The sequence below is a fragment of the Molossus molossus genome, unplaced genomic scaffold (genome assembly GCF_014108415.1).
Source record: "Molossus molossus isolate mMolMol1 unplaced genomic scaffold, mMolMol1.p scaffold_m16_p_10, whole genome shotgun sequence".
Taxonomy (NCBI): Eukaryota; Metazoa; Chordata; class Mammalia; order Chiroptera; family Molossidae; genus Molossus; species Molossus molossus.
Window position 1 is genome coordinate 27289052 of NW_023425345.1, and position 19436 is coordinate 27308487.

General features: G+C 40.0%; 1 protein-coding gene across 2 annotated transcripts; it reads right to left on the reverse strand.

Moving 5' to 3' along the window:
- Positions 1 to 927: 927 nt before the first annotated feature.
- Positions 928 to 19283, reverse strand: ERP27 (endoplasmic reticulum protein 27). Of its 2 annotated transcripts, XM_036251610.1 has the most exons (7): positions 19131 to 19283; positions 18617 to 18717; positions 16862 to 16999; positions 6768 to 6884; positions 3128 to 3253; positions 1769 to 1966; positions 928 to 1123 (listed from the first exon to the last, which is right to left on the reverse strand). In XM_036251610.1, exons 1-7 carry the CDS (start codon positions 19222 to 19224, stop codon positions 1076 to 1078), a joined length of 822 nt encoding a protein of 273 aa, XP_036107503.1. In that variant the 5' UTR covers positions 19225 to 19283; the 3' UTR covers positions 928 to 1075. The 2 variants fall into 2 exon arrangements, with proteins under 2 accessions (XP_036107503.1, XP_036107502.1); XM_036251609.1 differs by lacking the exon at positions 928 to 1123 and having other exon boundaries at positions 1462 to 1966.
- Between the last annotated feature and the right edge of the window lie 153 nt (positions 19284 to 19436).

Below are 19436 nucleotides of genomic sequence, written 5' to 3' on the forward strand. Positions count from 1 at the left end.
GCACTTAGGTACTTTTCTTCTGAGCCAAGGGCCTCCTGGGAACAATGTAGCATCTGTGTGTTGACAGTAACAGCCTGTGAGCCAGAGACACTTGGCCAAACTCTCCCTCCCACATGGGCTGGATTGCACACCTGACCTGCAATAATCCATGCTTAGTCAGCACTAACCTGCCCCAGGGCCAAGTGACCTGCTCCTCCTACCCCTTCCCCAACCTGTTACCTGATTCAGTTCTGAGCAATTTGGCTATATTTGTAGTAATCCTCATGCAGATGGTCTCTACCCACCTCCCATCCCACCCACAGAGTGAGCAATAACACATTAGTGGCTCATAGCCTGACACTAAACAGTGGTACTGAAGGGTGAGGTACCTACTGCTCAGTTGGGCAGCTGGGTATTTACAAAGGTTTGCAAAGAGATGCCAGTCTTCTCCTATAACATTATTGCCTTTTATTTATCATGTGATTGTTGATTTACATGGGGGAGTTAGGAACGCCAAACAAGCATAGAGGTTTTACAGGGTCTGTTTCTGCTGAGTTCAGAACCTTGGGAACATCATTTGACTTCTGGCAAAAAGACAATTCCACAAAGGTGTTTAAAACCGTCCTTTTGTTCTTGGCCCAGAGTGAAAGAGGGGGACATGTGCTTATGAGGAAAATAGAGTTTCAACTCTTCGGTAACCCTGACAGAGAAGAAACTGTTTAAGTCATGTGCAGTGTCCAAATTCAACATTAAATGGCAAGTCAGAGCAATTCCCTTCGAGTCATGTCCCTTCTTCATAGTGGTTTTACAGTATTTCTCTTAAAGCCTCCATCCAGTGGCATCATAGTGGTACTACAGCATATGGCCTACATGATATGGATGCATAAGAGAAAAATGAATGGGCAGTGAGAGAATAGAGGCAAATTAAGAGAAAGGACAAGGAGAATACATGAGAATTTAAAGAATAAAATGGAGCTCTGTGTGTGTGTGTGAGGGCCTGATGATTTTGTTCTTTGGTGTCTCTGTGGTTTGAGTTGCCCTTCTTTATTCAGCAGAAAGTAGATACTTGGTGTTATGCAGAAGTAGCACAGAGAAATCAGAGTTCCACCTTATGAGTCTTTTCTTCTGATTCATGATTTTCTCTCTGAAAAACACCATGACAAGATATTTAGATCTGGAGTCCACTCTTATTTTTGAGCTCTAGGATTAGAAAATTTAGCTATTTAGTTACTCCTGGAAGCCTTAAATCTACCTGCAATTTTTATCTCATAAACTCCTTTAAAATTTTTTTCTTCTTTATTGATTTTTTTAGAGAGAGAGGAAGGGAGAGGGAGAGACAGATAGAAACATTGATGAGAGAGAACATCGATTGGCTGCCTCCTGCATGCCCCCCACTGGGGATTTGGCCCACAACCTGGGCATGTGTCCTGACTGGGAATCAAATTGGTGACCTCTTGGTGAATGAGTCGATGCTCAACCACTGAGCAGCACTGGCCAGGATCTCATGAACTCTTTATATGGGATTTGATTTGTTTCCCATTAATATTGTTCAGAGAATGGTGAAATCCAAAATTCAGCACCTTTGAATAGGCAAGACTTTCCCCCAAATTCTTTTGTAGTTCTATTCACATGACTATATCCTAAAGAGCATCCTGACTTTGTCTACTGTGTCCTCATATACCTTTGCTCTTAATTGACCCCAGTGGAGTCCAAAGAGTTTTTATTCAATAGGAATATTAGAGACATAGGAAGAAAGCTCAACTTGCCTTCCCTGTAGTCTCACACTCACCAGCCTTTTCCCGCCTAGGAATCCATCACAGAAGTTCTGCACGAGCTCTATTGAAACTTCTGCCGTGGTCAGTGTATCCCACTCCTCATCTAGAGTCCGGTAAATGGCCAAAGCAGGCAGTTCAGACTTCTTTAGTTTGAAAAATGATATCACCTTCCCATTTTCCTTTACACCACTGTCCACCAGAATAAAAAGAACCTGCAGTTGGAGAAGTTCGAAAGAGAAGGTCTATCTGAGATTCCGGGGAGAAAATGACACCTCGTAATTGTGGCAGTTTACTCTGACTGAATTTATAGTTTGTGCCACGTAATTTAAATCTCAGTGGAATCAGAATGCATTTGCTCTTGCTTTGTATTGCTTGGGTATTTTTATCCCTTTGATTGGTTTGGTTTAATTTTAAGAACACAGAATTGGAAGAGACTTTAGTGATGAATTTTAGTGATTAAGTAGAGCCTAATGGTTAGAAGTGGAGAATAATTTTAAAATTTTGCTTCTGGTACTTTTTATCTGTGTGACTTTGAGCACATTACTCAGCCTCTCTGAGACTCAATGCTCTCATGGGCAAAATGGGCTTTTTTGGGGGGAGATTAAATGAGAGGACGCATTTAGTATTTCTAAGACATTTTTGGCATAAAGTAGGTGCTTGACAAATGTTAACTATTTTATATTATTAAATCAAACCTTCCACCTAAAGTAGAAATCTTATTTATACTATTTTGGTTAGAGGATTATTTATATTTAGCAACACTGAAATTTACAGTGTTATGGAAACAACCACCAGAAGTTCAGTTTATTTTATCATCAGACAGTTCTTATCATTGAACAGGTCATTTAGCTCAATGCAGTGACCTTGAAGTTGTTTACTGGTAAGTGATATAAAGCTGAACTGTACAAGGTAGGGAAGGGGAAGAAATATATACTTATTGTCCATTAGGCACCAGGTACTGAACATTCATTAGGTACCAGGTATGTGATACTGTTTGATATAGAAAATAAGCACTGAGGTCTAAAACTTTAACAGATTATGGCAGAAATAAAAAAAAAAAAAAAAGGTATGAAATAGGTGATTTTTATTTTCCATATCTTTGAGTCTCTGTTTTGTCTTCACTTCTCAATGTAGGAAAAAAGCAACAGACGTTACCAGTAATGGAAGATGTAATTATACAAGTCTTAAAAAGTACAAAAAACAACATCTTTACTTTTAAATCAGAGTAATGTGATTTATTATGTCCCAGTTCTTACTTTAATCTCTTAACCAAACTAGTTTTCCTTATTAATCTCACTGCCCTAGCTCCACCTCCCCTTTTGTACTGCTCTGGTGCTGAGTTTTCAAAAAGGTGTCTCACATACCAGACTTACCTTCCCCTGGAAGAGCTTAGCTGCCTTCTGGTATCTGTGCATGCTTTCTTCATACTCTGGGGAGGCCTTGTTCATCATTAGGAGAAGATGAATCTGAACCATGCTGTTAAATAGGCCAATCACAGTCTGGCAAATTGAAATGTATTTTAGTAGAATAAAAGAGAGAGGGAGGAAAACAAAACCCATTAGTGACTAGGTAGACTGCAATATAAATGAGAGTTGTTAATCTACAGCACAAATGGTAACTAGCCTCGAAGATGCTTATCAGGAAGGCTCACCCTCTGGTTCTCATGCAACCGTGTTGACCCCTTTCCCTAACACTGAATAGGGCTGAGCGGGGTAACCAGTGAGATATTACAGAGACGATGGAGTGTGACTTCCAAAGTTAAGTCATAAAAGACATCATAGTTTTTGCTTTGCTCTCTCTTATATCACTCATTATGGGGAAAGTCAGCCCCAATGTTGGAGAAATTCACATGGCAAGGGAATAAGACCTCCTATTAACAGCCATCATTGACTTGCCGGTCAGGTGACTGAGCCATCTTTGGAAGCAGATCCTCCAGCCCCAGTCACACCTTCAGATGCCATTGCCTCCCTGACCAGTGACTGTACCCTCACAAGATGCCCAGATCAGAAGCATCTAGTCTAACCACTCCAAGACTGTTGACCCACAGAAAATATGTGTAATCAATTATTACCGGTTTTAAGCTGCCAAATTGGGACAATCTGTTATGTATCCATAGACAACAAATACACCATGTAATATACTTGTCACTTTGACTACATATTAGTAGTGCATACTTTTGAGTGTCCACTGTTTGCTGGGCACTGTTTTCAGGTCTCTATGTATAACAACTAATTTAATCCTCTAAGTCACAGTTTTATAAATGAGAAAATTGAGGCAAGAACTCCCAAAGTCACATAAACGGTGGACTGGGATTAATACCAAGCTGTCTGGCTCCAGAGTCTGTGCTCTGAACCATCAAGATGCACTACCTCATACACAGCTGAGTGCAAAACCACCTCTGAAGCAGCTCTGCGCGCAGTGTGGTTGAAGCAGTCTACTTCAGGTCAGCCATATGATAAGTTCTTCCGGAGACCAGAAGCGGTGGCCCTTTTTCCTGATTTCCTATGAAGCTGTCAGTGATAGAGGTGGGTGGGATAGCATGAGCCAGTGAGGAGAGGAGAGAGTGAAACCCGGGCACCGGGTCCCTTCATTTCACTTTCCTGAAATAGTATTACAAGTGTCTTTATTTAAATAAGTCCCATTCCATTCCACCTCTCCCTTTAAAAAACAGAAAGCATTGCTATGAAACCAGCACACGCAGGGAGAGAGAATATGGGGGTTAATGAACCACTGGGCAGAGTCCCAGGATGGTAGGAAGGGGAGCAACTAGGTAGGATTTTTCTGGAAGCTACACATTGCTCTGTACAGATTCTCTAGCTCTCTTGGCCAACACATAGGCAAGAGGGTCCCAATAGGTTCTTTCCCCAAAATTTCTCCCTATCGTTCAAAACTAGTTCTTAGATTTTAAATTTCGGAGACCAGGTATTAAATAATTGTCTCTTGTTTGATTAGATTCTGCTACTTAAATTTAGAGCAGCATTTACCCCCCCAGAGCAGACATGGGGGGTAATTCTTGAGAAGAGTCAATAAATCAAAGCTAAGTAGTTAAAGGTGCTGTTGTCTTAGCAGAAGGGATTAGACATATCAGAAGTGATTAGTTTAATCTTAAAACACAGCCTGATAATTCACCTTGAAGCCAAGGATTGAGTGTGTGCATTAAAGTGCAGAGAAGGCCAGACACATGGCTGTGAGTTCTGCCCAGTTGCTACTGGTGCCAATCTCTGCACCAGAAGCAGCCGAGAAATAGCTATGCAGTGTGGGCAGGTCTCTAAATGAGAAAAGTACTACTTTTGGGAAATGAAGAAGTTACAGTAAAATTTAAACTTGCTTATCTAAAGAAATTCTTATTTAATTTCTTCTTGATGTGGTTTGCCTTCACTATTAAAGTGCAACTTAAAAAAATATGTTATTGTTCTCTACAATAAGAGCTGGCCCGGGCATAAGAACTCAGGAAGTTCAGTCTCTGCCCCTGCCTTAGCCTGCAGAACTCCAGGAACCTGAGGCCATGAACTCAGGGATCATAAAATACGTTTTTCTGGTTCTACGTGCACTCCTGGAAGAGCTATAGACACAATGATGAGAATCATGATGGTCTAGGAGAAAAGTGCCTTTTCAATTATTGCTGCCAGCACCCCCAGGGTGTATGTGTCTGAAATCTTAGCAAAAGTGGAAATGGAGTCACCACTCCACGGAGACAAACATGGTGTGAGAGGTGGACAGGAATTTAGTCAACAGGAAAAGGGGTGTTTTCTGTTGAAGGCTGTGTAGGGCAATGGAAAAACCACAGGCTTCAGTCAGACAGACCAGTCATGAAAAAAGCAGGGACAAGTGCAGAGGGCTGTTTCTGAAGCTCAAATTGTTAGTCATATGGCTTTGAGGAAATTACTTCACTTTTCTGAACTCCCCTTTCCTGAGCTGGAAAATGGAAATAGACAATATGGATTAACGCATCATGAGTTAAATATTCTGCCTTGAATTAGGCCTTTTTTGCTTACTGTGTGATCTTGAATAAGTCACCTGGATTTTGAATGTTCTCTTCTATAAAATGGGCATAATAATTCCCTCCCTTCTACCTCAAATAATCATAAGTGAGAACAGGGTGGGAAAGGGTATTGTAATTTCTAAAAATCATGACACGCATGTAGAATACTGTTATCAGAGAATGCACAGCAATTCTGAGCTGATGTAGATCACTAGAAATTAATACTCCATCACTCTATGATCTCTGTCAAAGAAAATAAAGGTCAGGTTGTGTAAGGTAATTCTATAAGCGGTAGAGTGTTAGACGGCCAGAATATTATCAGGACAGGTAATAGACCTATACTTTTACCCAGCCTACATACAGCATGCAAAACTAAAAGAAAACAAATCTAGAAAGAAAGCTGAGTCCCTGAGAGTCTAGGTACCCTCAAACACATGAGGGTCTAGGTATGTGCAGGAGGTGGTGCCAGACCTGGAACTGTTAGTTACTGGTCCACCAGGAGGTAGGCACAAAAAATGGGCAGAAGTGCATCAAAACTTTTATAGAAATTTTACATAACGGTGACATCCAAATATGTTATCAGTACGCTCTATTTTTAAAGAAATTTTTTGTCTCTTAATTTATTTTATTGCACTTCCCAAAGGTATTGCTTCCTGATACTTTAGGGGAAAGGGGGCCTTCCACATAGATTGCAATCCCGTTGAGGAGTGTGATCAGAGTTGCCTTCATGGAACACTCTCAGGCAGCAAAACTCAGAGGTTTTTGAATCAGTCACCTTGATTGCATCATGCTCTCTTTTCTTATTAGTCCTGTGATAGGTCATTCAACTTTTTTGATTCTGTTTATGTCTTTGTTGAAAAGGGACAAGTCTCTCAACCTTATAGGTGTAGCAAGGGTGACAACATAAACAACTAGTTGTTCAGTTTGTTGCAGATATTATTGGTCAAAGTATCAGCACTCCTGGAGGAAAAGACCTCTGCTGTGGAGACAAGCACCTCCCCTGACACAGGGACTCAGGGCCTATTGTTTACCACGGGGTTGTACTCTGTCACGAAGCGGAGACTGTTGATCTCAATGAAACGGCTTAATTTGCTGTCATCAATGCTTTCGATGTCTTCTGTCCCTAAATTCAGTTGTTCGTTATCCACCTGGGTAACACAAAAATAATAAAAATTGTCACTGTTCTGTCTCTATTCATTCATTGACAAATGTTTCTGGACTATCTACCATGTGTCAGGCCCTGACTACAGCTCCAAATGCAGAAAGGTAAATAGGAAATGTTACCTGCCCTGGAAGAGCACACTGTCCTGTGGGATACAGAGTGAACAGACATGTCCCACAGAATGTAGCAAGTGTCACCACAGGGGCATTATAGGCCCATATGCCATCCGAGGAAGAACAGAAATGCTTTCAGGAGCAGATAGCTCCCTTAGAAGGCTATAAATGCATCCTTAAATTTTATATATAAATTATCTTATCATTCAGCTCAAAATATTTTTAAATTTCTGTTCTTATCCCTTCTCTAAACTATTGGTGATTTAGAAGTGTAGTTTTAAATTTTAAAGTAAGATTTTCTGGTTATTTTCTTGTTATCAATTTCTAGCTTAAGTTTTATATTTTATATCTTTTGTCAACTTCTATATATGTTATATGTGCCTTTAATATTGTGTATATTCTACAGTTTTTGGATGTAATATTCTGTATATGCACATGTGGTCACACAGTCAATTTTATAGTTCAAATGATCTCCACTCTTACTGATTTTTAAAAATCAGTTAATTCTATCAGAAAAGAATGTTAAAAATCTCTCACTCTGATTGTACATTTAACCATTTTTCTTACAATTCTGCCAGTTATTCTCTCTCTATATTATCGGGTGATGCATTACATAAGTGCAAATTTAGAATCTTAAATCTTCTGGGAAAATTTAAACTTTATCATTATGAAAAGTCATTCTTTATTCTTTTTTTTCACCTTTATTTTATTTTATTTTTGTTACAGATTTCTCCTTTTCACCCCCATTGACACCCTCCTCCCCATCCCCGCCACCCTGTCCCTGGCTTTGTTGTCCGTGTCCATTGGTTATGCGTACATGCATATAAGTTCTGTGGTTTATCTCTTCCCTCCCCCCAGAAACCCCACCTCTGGGGGTTGTCAGTCTGTACCCTACTTCCACATCTCTGAGTCTAACCTATTTTTTAGACTGTTATGTTCATTATATTCCACAAATAAGTGAGATCATGTGGTATTTGTCTTTTCCTGCTTGGCTTGTTTTATTTAGGATAATACTTTCCAGGTCCCTCCATGTCGTCTCAAAGGATAAGAGATCTTTCTTTCTTACAGCTGCATAGTACTCCATTGTGTATATATACTACAGCTTTGTTATCCATTCGTCTACTGATGGACACTTGGGCTGTTTTCAGATCTTAGCAATTGTAAATAGTGCTGCTATGAACACGGGGGTACAAATATTCTTTCTGATTGGTGTTTCAGGCTTCTTAGGGTATATTCCTAGAAGTGGGATCACTGAGTTATATGGCAGATCACTTTTTAATTTTTTGAGGTAACACCGTATTGTTTTCCATAGTGGTTGCACCAGTCTGCATTCCCACCAGCATGTATTAGAGTCCCCTTTTCTCCACATCCTCACCAACACTTGTTGTTTGATGATTTGTTGATGGCGGCCATTCTGACAGGTGTGAGGTGACACCTCATTCTTTATTCTTTATGTCTAAGGATGCTTGTTGCCTCAAAGACTACTTTGTCCAATATTAATATACTTATTCCAGGTTTCATTTGGAAGTGTTTGCATAGTATATCTCTATCCTCTTATCTTTATATTTTACACATATTCTCTCAGTTTGGTTGTTTCAAATATCTTTAGTTTGCCCTGGCTGGTTTGGTTCAGTGGTTAGAGCATTGGTCCATGGACCAAAGAGTCTCGGGTTTGATTCTGGTCAAGGACACGTACCTTGTTGCAGTTCATCCCCAGCCCTGATCGAAGTCACGTGGGAAGCAACCAGTCGATGTCTCTCTGTCTCTCACGTGAGGTTTCTTTCTATCTCTCTCCCTCCCATTCTATCTGAGGATAAATGGAAAAGGTGAGGATTAAAAAATATATCTTTAGTTCACCTTTAATTTTAAAGGCTATTTTAGCTGGGGGTAGAATTTTAAGTTGACAGTTTCTCCCCCCAGTTTTTGCAAGATACAATTCTTTATATTCTGCATTTCATTCTTTCTTTTGAGAAGTCATTTGTGAACCTTAATATTGCCCCTTTGAGATTACTTTGCGGATAATTTATTTTCTCTGATTTAAGACCTTTCCAATTTTCTTTGAGAATCAGCTATTTTCTTTGAGAATCAGGTATGGTTAAGGATTATATGTAATAATATGCATAATTATATATGTCTGCAATTGTCTGTGTGTGTGTATATTTTTATATTCATATATGATAATTCTAATATAATTTCAAGAGTTGATATAACTTGAATCTGTGCTGCATCCCTTGGTTCTTCCTTGGTTTTAGTCTCTTGTTCTAATTGTTCTTTAGGGTCTAAAGTGGAGCAAAGGGTATATTACTAGATTTACTTCCTACTTTGTCTTCTGGGCTGTGGACTTCAACATCAACTTTTCTGGCTTTTTTGAGGGTCTTAAAAATGCTAATAAAACTCTCAACCTCTTGGCTGCTGCTTCTGGAACTTGCAAAAGCCTCCCAGATGAAAAGCACCCACAATATAGGGTTTACCTTTTAGGTTTCCATTTTCTAGATCTTAGTCTAGACATTTTCTCCTCTCTTGATAATTCTTTAAAACCCGCATTTTTTGGGTAGAGGTTTTTGGGTCTAGCTTTTTAAAAAATTGCCTTTGGTAGAAGGGATGCCTTATTTATTATCTCAGATTTACATTTTAGAACTACCTTTCCACCATACTCAGATATATTAAAAGATAGGGCTTCATATGGCCAATCACTGTTCCCAGATTTTCTCATTCATTTCCCCCAGTCTATTCATGCCCATAAAAACACAAGGTAGTGCTTCCATCAGACATAGCAACTACGTCTACAAGTACAAATGATCAGGGCCAGGTCCTGAACAATTTTGTTTCCTAAAATAGTTTGGATCACTTTTGAGATCCTTGAGCCACCACCTACCTTTGGAATCTCTTTAACCTCTGTTTCTTACATCTATTATATTATATAGGTTGTACCCAATCATATCTTGTCAAGGATCAGAATCATCCTTTATCTCAAGACACACTCTCCCATTCTACCCAGCAAAGTCAAAGGTAAGTACCCTTTTAGTTTCTGAATGAGGGAGTTTAGGCAGAAGGAAATTTAAGTCAATAAACAGCATGAGTCCAAGATTGTTCTTTATTGTCAACCCTACAATGACTCCATTGTCTATGTTTCACTTCTTTTGTTCAAGATGGTCTCCCATTGGGTTAATTAAAAACAATATGGACCTCCAAGAAGCTCAATGCACTCTTCTTGGTTAATTTTATTAATTCTCGGTGTGTCTAGTCATTCTTTTAAAATCCATTTGTTTATGAATTATTTGTTGTACGCCTTGTATATGTTAGGTGCTGAGGCACAGGCATGCTGACATTCACTCAAATAGCAATTTAATTACTTAATTTAATTTTATGAAAGGTGTAAGAGATCTTTCCTTCCTATCTTTGCAACTGTTATTTTTTTTTTTTAGTTTCTTCATATTTTATTTAATTTTTAATTCTTATTCTATTTATTTAACTAAAAAGGTGCAACAACAGTTTAAAAATCTGTATTTTAATCACTTTATTTTATGACCGTTTTCACAACTCAAATGTATCAAATAAATGCTGAGGTGCAGAAAATATTCACGTTTCAAAAAAGAATTTTGAAAAAAATTCATCAAAACCAAAGGAGATTTTAATTGTTTTAAAATTTACAAAGTTCTGAGTAGAAAGCTTGGGGCAGAGTATAAAAGCAAGAGAAAAGGTTTTCTTAGGTGAAGTCCTTGCCCACTCTCCTACCAAATCTCCCTCCCAAGTCCATAAGAGTGACGAGAGGAATAAAATAAGCACGTATAGATCTTTGCTGCTTACGACTTGGTTTACCAACTGGCATGTCTATTCCATACTTAAGTGTTTGCTAACTGCAACCATCGAAATCATCATTATTATAACCACAGTCGGAGTCTTTTAATACATAACGTGTCTAAGTACTTCCTGAATATTTTTCTAGGAACCTGGTGCCTGCCCTTCTGACAGCTGCCATCGCTGTGCTCTGGGCCAGGACCCCTCCCCCAGCTCTCTTTCCAGTCAGTCCCTCACATTTCCCAGAACAGGAAAACAGGAAGCGCCAGTTACATTAGGTATTGCTGGACCTGCTGGTCGCAGTATATTGGAAGCAGAAGATATTAAGTGATAACATTCTCCAAGAAGCAAAGAGCTCTAATAAAAATCACCTTGAAGTCTATCCACTTTGTAGCACTTCTTTTAAGGAAACACTCCGGCTTATTTCATTATTTCTTCAACTAGTAAACTCCGGAGCCTTCCTGTGTATGGCTCCTGGAAACAACATTTGAACAGGAAATCTCCCTTCTGTAAAGGGAGTTATTTGCATAATGCGCTTGAAAGAAAAATCTGACCCTGGAACTAAGAGTTAAGAAAAAAATTTTTATGTATTTTTTCATTTTTTGGAAAGACTTTAACTGGAGATATCATATTATTTTTCTTTCCAAGTGAAGAGACACCAGAAGAAAAACAGAAACAGTACACCAGAAGGTTTTCCACCTTAAAATATAATTTTGAGTTTCCCCAAGAGTACCTGAAATGAATTATATTTTAGACACTACTTATATCATACCAACAGATTTAGTCATTCCTTTTCTGTCAATTAGTACGTCAGCAAAATTCCTTTCAATTCCTATGTATTTCTCTAGTTAACCCAGTTTTTCATAAAATGCATTAAGGTCATCTTAGTTTACACCACAGTTATAGTATTAAATATCTTGTATAGTACTGAGAAGTCATTTGTTAAACAAATGCCCTTGTGTTCCTGGGTTTCTTTTTATAAGCTGCTTAGCTACTAGTTCTATCTGATTATTTGGCAAAGTGCATTTCTTACAAGTATCCAACAAATAATTGTAAAGGGAATAACAGAATGTCTCTGCTATATTTTCATTACTATCCCAACGGAACAAAGTTAGACTAATATTTTATTTTATTTTTTAAATAGAAGTGATTGAGAAAACCCAAAGCAGGTTAAATGTTAAAATAATATCTGAAATTCCATTTTGGGACAGGTTCATGGCTTATTCAGCCCAGGACTACGTCTCTGTTTGGACAATAAGTGTTCTTTTGACGAATGGGAAGGGTCTCTCTGCAGGCCCACTCACACAAGACGCGCTGCCATCCGTAACAAACAAGCTGTCATTCACGACTTCCTATTGTTCTATTTCACATATATTTTTCCTGATGATATTTACATAATCAGCTTGTACTATTTCCGGACAGTGATGCATTCCACGAATACAGATAGCATTTGCTGGTCTGTCATTTTTAGGCCCCGGCATTTCAAGCATCCAGTCATATTAACCATTATAGTCTTATTATGTTTTCACTCATTTAGTTTATCTCTACATATTTTCTTACAGTTGAAAATTCTATCTGTCTAAATTCTGAAATTTTCTTGACAAAATAAATAGTGTCTGGATTAAATCTTGACCAATCACCCTGGGGTTGATCAGCAGTGCCAATGAGATCTGGAAATGGTTTAGAGAGAGTGGATAAAAAAAGCAGGCTTTAGGATGAGGGGCATGAGAGTAGGTAGAATCTAGGAATAAAAAGAAAGGTTTTCTTCAGGAACAGTGCTTTGGAAAGTTGCTGTCGTGTCAGGAAAAGTCATGCTCTGAAGTGAGCAGTACAGAGTATAGACCATGTGTCTGTCGCGTTACAGTTGTGAGACGTTGGACAACTGAATCAACCTCATTGATAACGCAGGGGTATCAATATTGATACCCCTTGTTTTCCTTATTGATAACGCAGGGGTAACAATAATTATTTCATTTGATCCTTGTGAGAATTAAATGGCAGGACAATGGAATGCCTATCATGAAGCAGGCCCTGAAACAACGTCCAAATCTAAGATGAAAGGAGGTACCAAAAAGCTTGTACCAGCTCACGTTTCCCAATGTAAAGAATAGTTTCGGTTGATACTCTCTCTCTCTTTTTAAAAGGTATCTCAAACTCCTGAATAATAGTTCTACTAAAATATGGACTCAACTTTGAAAGTGTGAACTGAGAAAAAAGTGTTTATCTAAAAGCTGGAATGGCATCAGTTGAACCCCTCCCAGACCTGCAAATGGAGTAGGGCAAGAGCCAGTGTTTGTTTTTGGTATGGTACAAAATAATCCTGTGCGCAGAGGTCCCCAGAGTTCATTCAGAGCAGGTCTGTCACTAGTGGTAAACAAAAAACAGACGCTAAAGAAGAGCAAACAGCTCTGGGAAGTCATCATCAGGACTTTATAAAGAAAAAAATTGTAAGCAAAGTTACAACCCCTTTAGAGGTTGTAAAGCCTGTAGCGACATTGGAAGCAACAGCACTTGTTTTTCTTCCCCACGTGCGTATCTTGGTAGCACTAAGACTTTAAAGTCAGGCCTTCACAAGATCTATAAACCATAAACCAGGAAAGAAGTATTTATGGAGCCGTAGCTGATTAGAATTTTTGTATTGAAGGGTTTACTACCAATGGTTGGACTGCAACATGAGGGGCATTAACCTAACCTTACGTGTCTTTCTTACCAAAGCTTTTCACGGAAGAGCTTGATCCAACCCTTTGTCACAATGGTGAAAATGCAAACCTACACCTGCTTCCAGGTGGGGAAAGGGCTGCTGAAGGTACTCACGCACCTGCAGACAGATTTTTGGAGGTGAGTTAGTTCCTCAAATACTTTGTGAGAGTCTTCTGGGTACTAAAGACATATTGTAGACCTTTGGAGTGGAAAAATGAATGTCATTGTTTTTGCCCTTGAAGAGTGAGGGAAAAGACGAGACAGACACAGAAACACATGACCTACACTGTGAAGTGGTAAATGGAAGCAGAGGTATGAAAATCTGGAGGAATAGTTAGGCCAATCTGGAGATTCCAGGGAGGTTTCTGAAGGATAAGATGCCTGACCGATGCACTGGAATGTGAGGGTAAGGCCCAGGGAGGGGGAACACCTGGGCAGTGGGATTCCAGGCAGAGGACTAGCCTGTGTGAAGCAGTGGAACTGTATCATCATACTGTGTATAGTTGGGTGTTAAGAGGGTAAAGCTCAGGGTGGGAATGTGCTGGAAGAGGGAATAGAGAAGCAGATAGTGGCTAGGTCACAAAAGACTATATGTTTCAAAGTCTTGATTTTTTTACCTTGTAAGAAATGGGAAATATTTAAAAAATTTTAAGAAAGAAGTGGCATGGTCAAATTGCCATTCTAAATTCATCATTGTGATACCAATTTGGAAAATTACTTTTAAAGTAATAAAGGAAGATCAAGAAGCTAGGGATTGTCTGTGCCAAAGATGCTAAAAGTCTAAAGGAAGAAGGAAGCAGACAGGGAAAAAGAATACAGGCTCAGTAAGACAGGAAGTACAGTCAGAAAAAATGAGAGACTGAAGGACCATAGCCATTCAATAAAAAAGTATTTTAGAGGGAAGACCGTGATTCAGAAGGCGAAGGCGATATATTCAGTTTTGAACACGTTAAGATGGCAGTGCTTACGAGTATATTTAACCAGCCAGCATTTGAATTATGATAGATGTCCTGGCTAGAGATAAAACATTCCAAACCCTCAGCAAACATTTAATAGTCAAATGCGAGAAAAAAATTATATTACCTGAGGATTACACATTCATTCATTGATTCATCCACATATTTAATGAACACTTAATGGTCACCTGATACATGGTAGGCATGACTTTAGGCTCTGTGGCTGAAGTAATGAACTAAACAGTCTCTGCTTCTATGAAGCTTGGATTCTATAACCTACACTGGAAAGAGCATTGGGTCAGGCAGCAGTGTAGTTAGAGGAAGAGAAGGTCTCAAGGAGAGGAAGAAAAAGAAGAATACCAGGAGAAGTCAAGGAAAGAGAGATTAAAGAGAAAAAAGTGGTTAATGTGTCAAATATGGCAGAGATGTTCGGTATAATAGGACTTAAAGGTGTTCATTAGATTTGGAAATATGGGAATGTGCTGACCTGGATGAATTTTTTTTTTTTTTTTTTAAAGAATAGTTTATTGATTTTTAGAGAGAAAGAAAGGGAGAAAGAGATAGAAACATTGATGTGAGAGTGTAACATCAATCAGCTGCCTCCTGTACGCCCCCTAGTGGGGATCAAGCCAGCAACCACAACCCAGGCACGTGCCCTGACCGGGAATAGAACTGGCAACCTTTCGGTGCACAGGATAATGTCCAACCAACTGAACCACACCAACCAGGGCTAGATGAAAGCAGTTTTAATGTAGTGCAGGGGATAAACTAGATAGCAGTGTATTTAAGAGTTAAAGAAAGTTGGAGACACCGAGTACAAAATACATGTAACAAAGGTTTGGGTGAGAAGTGAAAGAGAGAGAGGATAGAGGCTAGAGGGGAAGGACATTCAATCCAGAAATCTTGAAACTATCTTTTGCTCAATTTTTCATTTCCAGTGGACTCTGGTCATCTTTTTTTTTTTTAAATCCCCACCCGAGGACATTTTTTTTCTCATTTATCCTAAGATAGAGCAGGAGGGATAGAGGGAGGAAGAGAGAGAGAGAAACATCGATGCCAGAGAGACACACAGTGGCTGCCACCCACATGACCCCAACCGGGGCCGAGGACAACTGCAACTGAGGCATGCACCCCCAGTGGGAACCAAACCTGGGAGTCTCTGGTCCGCGGGCCGATGCTCTAACCGCTGTGCCAAACCAGCCAGGGCCAACTCTGGTCATCTTTACTTTGATACTCTACCAATAATAGAAACTCAGCAACTAACCACAGCATCCCAAATCCTTATTTCCATATAGGCTCTCACTAGTCCTAGGTACCCTACCTTTAAGCTTTGCCTCCTTTCCATCATTGTGATATCTAATCTTTGCAGGACCTGCCTTTTCTTCACTTTGTGTGTGATCTCTCTACTACAAATCCTGAGTACATGATCTGTTTGCCAGCCTAGCAAAATTCTCTCCACTTATGTCTTTCTGCCTGGCAATCCATCCTATCCATCTCCAAAATCATGTTGCTAAAATACATTTCTATTCATGTTAGTCCTCTGATCTAAAGCCTTTAGGGTCTTTTTTGTGCCAACCAAATTAGTGAAAACCCATCAAGCTGGTATTCAAATTTCTCCACAATATGATTTCAATCAAGCTTCTCTGTCTTACAGTCATTTCCCCAAAGCAGGTACCTTGAGATCCAAAGTGTCCTGATCGCTGTTTCCCAAGTTACATTTTTGTTCCCATTTTGGCCATGAATTCTCTTTCGTCTTGTCCAAAAGTTATCTAGTCTTTAAACCCCAGTTCAGTTGTCTTTTTAATAAATATTTTGGTCAGAATACCTACACTGCTTTTATTCTTTGAGCACTTATAATACATTACCCATAGTGATGCTATTTGTATTATAGATACTTGTATATTATGTTTATAATCTCTACTCATTTTAAGATCTATGAGAGAAGAGAATATACTTAAGGTGTTTTTATTATTAACATCTTGCATAAGATATACAGTAGTTGTTTAATACATGTGTATCAATGTAAGTGAACTCCCAAAGAGATAAAAATATACATTTTGGAGCTCAAATAGATTTTAGAATTGATATGGTCAAACCATTTTATTTTACAGATGAAAGAATTGGAGTCAAGAAATGTTAAGTGACCTGCCTAAGTCACATGGCTGGTCAGCAACAGATCCCCTCTCCTGCCTCTCAGTCCAGACCTCTTTCCATTTCATGACAGCATCTGTTTGGGAAGCTTGAGTTGAGCCGTCATCCCTGTCATCGTTGTTCCTGACGCTGGCATCATCGTTAGTGTTAAAGACACAGACTTCTTTCTAGTCTCACAAGTTTGTGAGTTCACAACCTAAAGTAAGTAAAACTAGGAGAAGGCTCGAGATGCCCACCCAGCTTACCAGACGGAAGAGGGAAATGGTGTTCTCCGTGATGTTGTAGTGTGCCTGAACCTCGGAATCAGTGCTGATTCCAAATGACACGTCGTGGAATTTTTGCACCACTCCATGGAATACGGATACTGCTGGTATTTCTAAATCCTAAAAACAAGGGGAAAGAAAACCCCACAGAGATTATTTTGGAAGAAAAAGACATGGAAACAGAACAGGGAATTGAAATGTGCTCATTCATACCAGAAATCAGAAACTTGATTTCGTTTCCAAGTTGATTATGTTAACTGGTAACTACAAAATTATGGCTAAGCCCGAGACTCCTGTCTGGCCTTACCATAGCACTTGCAATTTATCAGTAGCTAAGAGAGGCCTCCAAATCACAGGGGCCTGCAAAATCGTGCAGTGTTGTCACTGGTATATCCGAGAAGGTAAATGCTTTAGGAACAATTTGTGGATGCAAAGAGAAATGCAAAAATAAGAAAGTGTTATCAAAAGGGCCAGAAAAAGGAGAGGAAAGAAATAAAAATGGAAGTTTAGAACTTTTGTTCACAAAGGTTTGTGCAGGGTGTGAAAGAAGTTTTCCTTCTACTGTGTGCAAGCCTGAGGTATTGTCCATGAAAGACACTGTTTACGAGTTGCTTCAACTCTGGGTCCCAGGCCAGGCAAACCACTTCTGAGCAGAGTGCAGTCTTACTATATAGCAAACCGACATAATTTTCCCTGTTGTCACAGGACCATTGTCCACAGCAGCTCCAGGTCATAAACAGGAGTCACACATTCTACCCTGACATCTCTTTGGGCTGAAGGAGATGTGCAAAGAGAAAAGAAGATGGAGCCACAGGGCTGGTACTTGGCTCATCTGAAAGGGTGTGTGGAGTTCATTGGAGCCTACCAACAATCGTTAATCTAGGCTTCCCCTTTTTTATTCTGCTCCTTAAAATGAAATTGCTCACAGATCAAACATCGGCCTCTGGTGGCTGTTTAAGTTATTGCACCTCCTCCAGTTCCACTTTCTTGCTCCTCCCTGCCTTGCAGAGGCTGGCTGTCTTTGTCGACAGCTCACATCTCTCTCATCACTGAAAAACGTGCTCTCTTCTCTTCCTCTCCAACTTACACCTCTCCTCACCGCTATTTCCAGCTGTGTACACAGAACCCACAGCATGGAGGGCCTTGGAATGAATGAACGGAAACTGACAAGGTCTGCCATGAGAGAGAAGGGGCTTGATCCGCTGCAAGAATCACCAGATGTTGCCTCCTGAGAAAGATAAAAATATTGGAGTGCTGCTCTAATTTATGTCTGCTTTCCTTATCCAGGCAGTCAGTCTGGAAGATGGAGGCTAACACCGTCAAACTATACAATGTCATCCATTTTCAACATTCAGCAAAAACAGAGAGATAGAAGAATGAGGGACTATCTATTTGGTAAGGCGTTAGACAGAGGTCATTGTGACTAATGCATTGCCTGGATGATAGAAGCTGGGTTTACTCTGGCCCCTGACTCCGCAATCAGACTCTGACTTAAGTTGCAAAGCATCCATCGATGAGGAGACCCAGTCAGCAGCCTCAGAACTTTTGAGAAAGACATACTTGAGAGACCGGGAATGTCTAAAAATGGAGAGTTCTTGAATGAAAAAGGGGAAAGCAAACTCTCAGCCCTTTGGCTTTTAATGTAGTGTCATCTGGCCAGCTGGGGACTCTCATGGCTCCTTTGAGGACTAGCATTTCTGGTTCTTTGGGGGGAGTAAGTGGGGTGTCTGGACAAACCTGGAAGAAGCCTATGACAGCCACCTCGGAAGCAGCAATGAATTTCACGGCAGCTGGGACATCCGTGAGCTGCACGGCTTCCTGGGGAGCACCGGAGCCATCTAGACACGCAGAGAGACAATGAGCGAGAAGCAGGAGGTGCCAGGCACCGAGCAGAGAAGCAGCAGCTCTGAATAAGAAGGGCATCTATTCTGCCTCTCTTCACACCAAAGCCAAGCGGCTCGAAGGGTGCAATTGTTATTCCAACGCTTTGTTTACTTTTGCCAACATACAGAGGGTGACCCCACCTTATGGCCGCTCTCTGAAGGATAATGCCAGTCTTTCTTCCTCTCCGCTAGGCAATACAGGTGTTTATCCAGCATTTCCTAATACATTTCCTAGGTTTAGAGGAAAAGTACGAAGAGTACTACCTCGTTCTCTTATTCCTGTCCCTTCTCCTATCACTTTCACCTTATGGCCACCCAAGTGTTTTTGGTATTTATTATTTTTATTTATTTATTATTTATATTTTTACCTGAGGATTCTTGAATTTCTGCAGCAACATCTGGGGACAGCTTGCACGTGAAGAGAAATAACAGAAACAGGCATCTGGATGGTGTGGCTCCCATTGTCCTTCTTCTGCTCCTGACCCAAGCCCTGGGCTTGGTGTTGGGGCACCGACTGGGGCACTGACTGGGGCACTTAATGGGCTGCTGTGTTACTAGAGCTTTGGGAACTTTGCAGCTGGCTCTAGGGGGACCTTCAACTTCTGAGATAAAAGACCGAGTTTAGTGACAGGGCCTCAGAACAAAACCAAACAAAAGAAAGTCAAGTCAGTTTA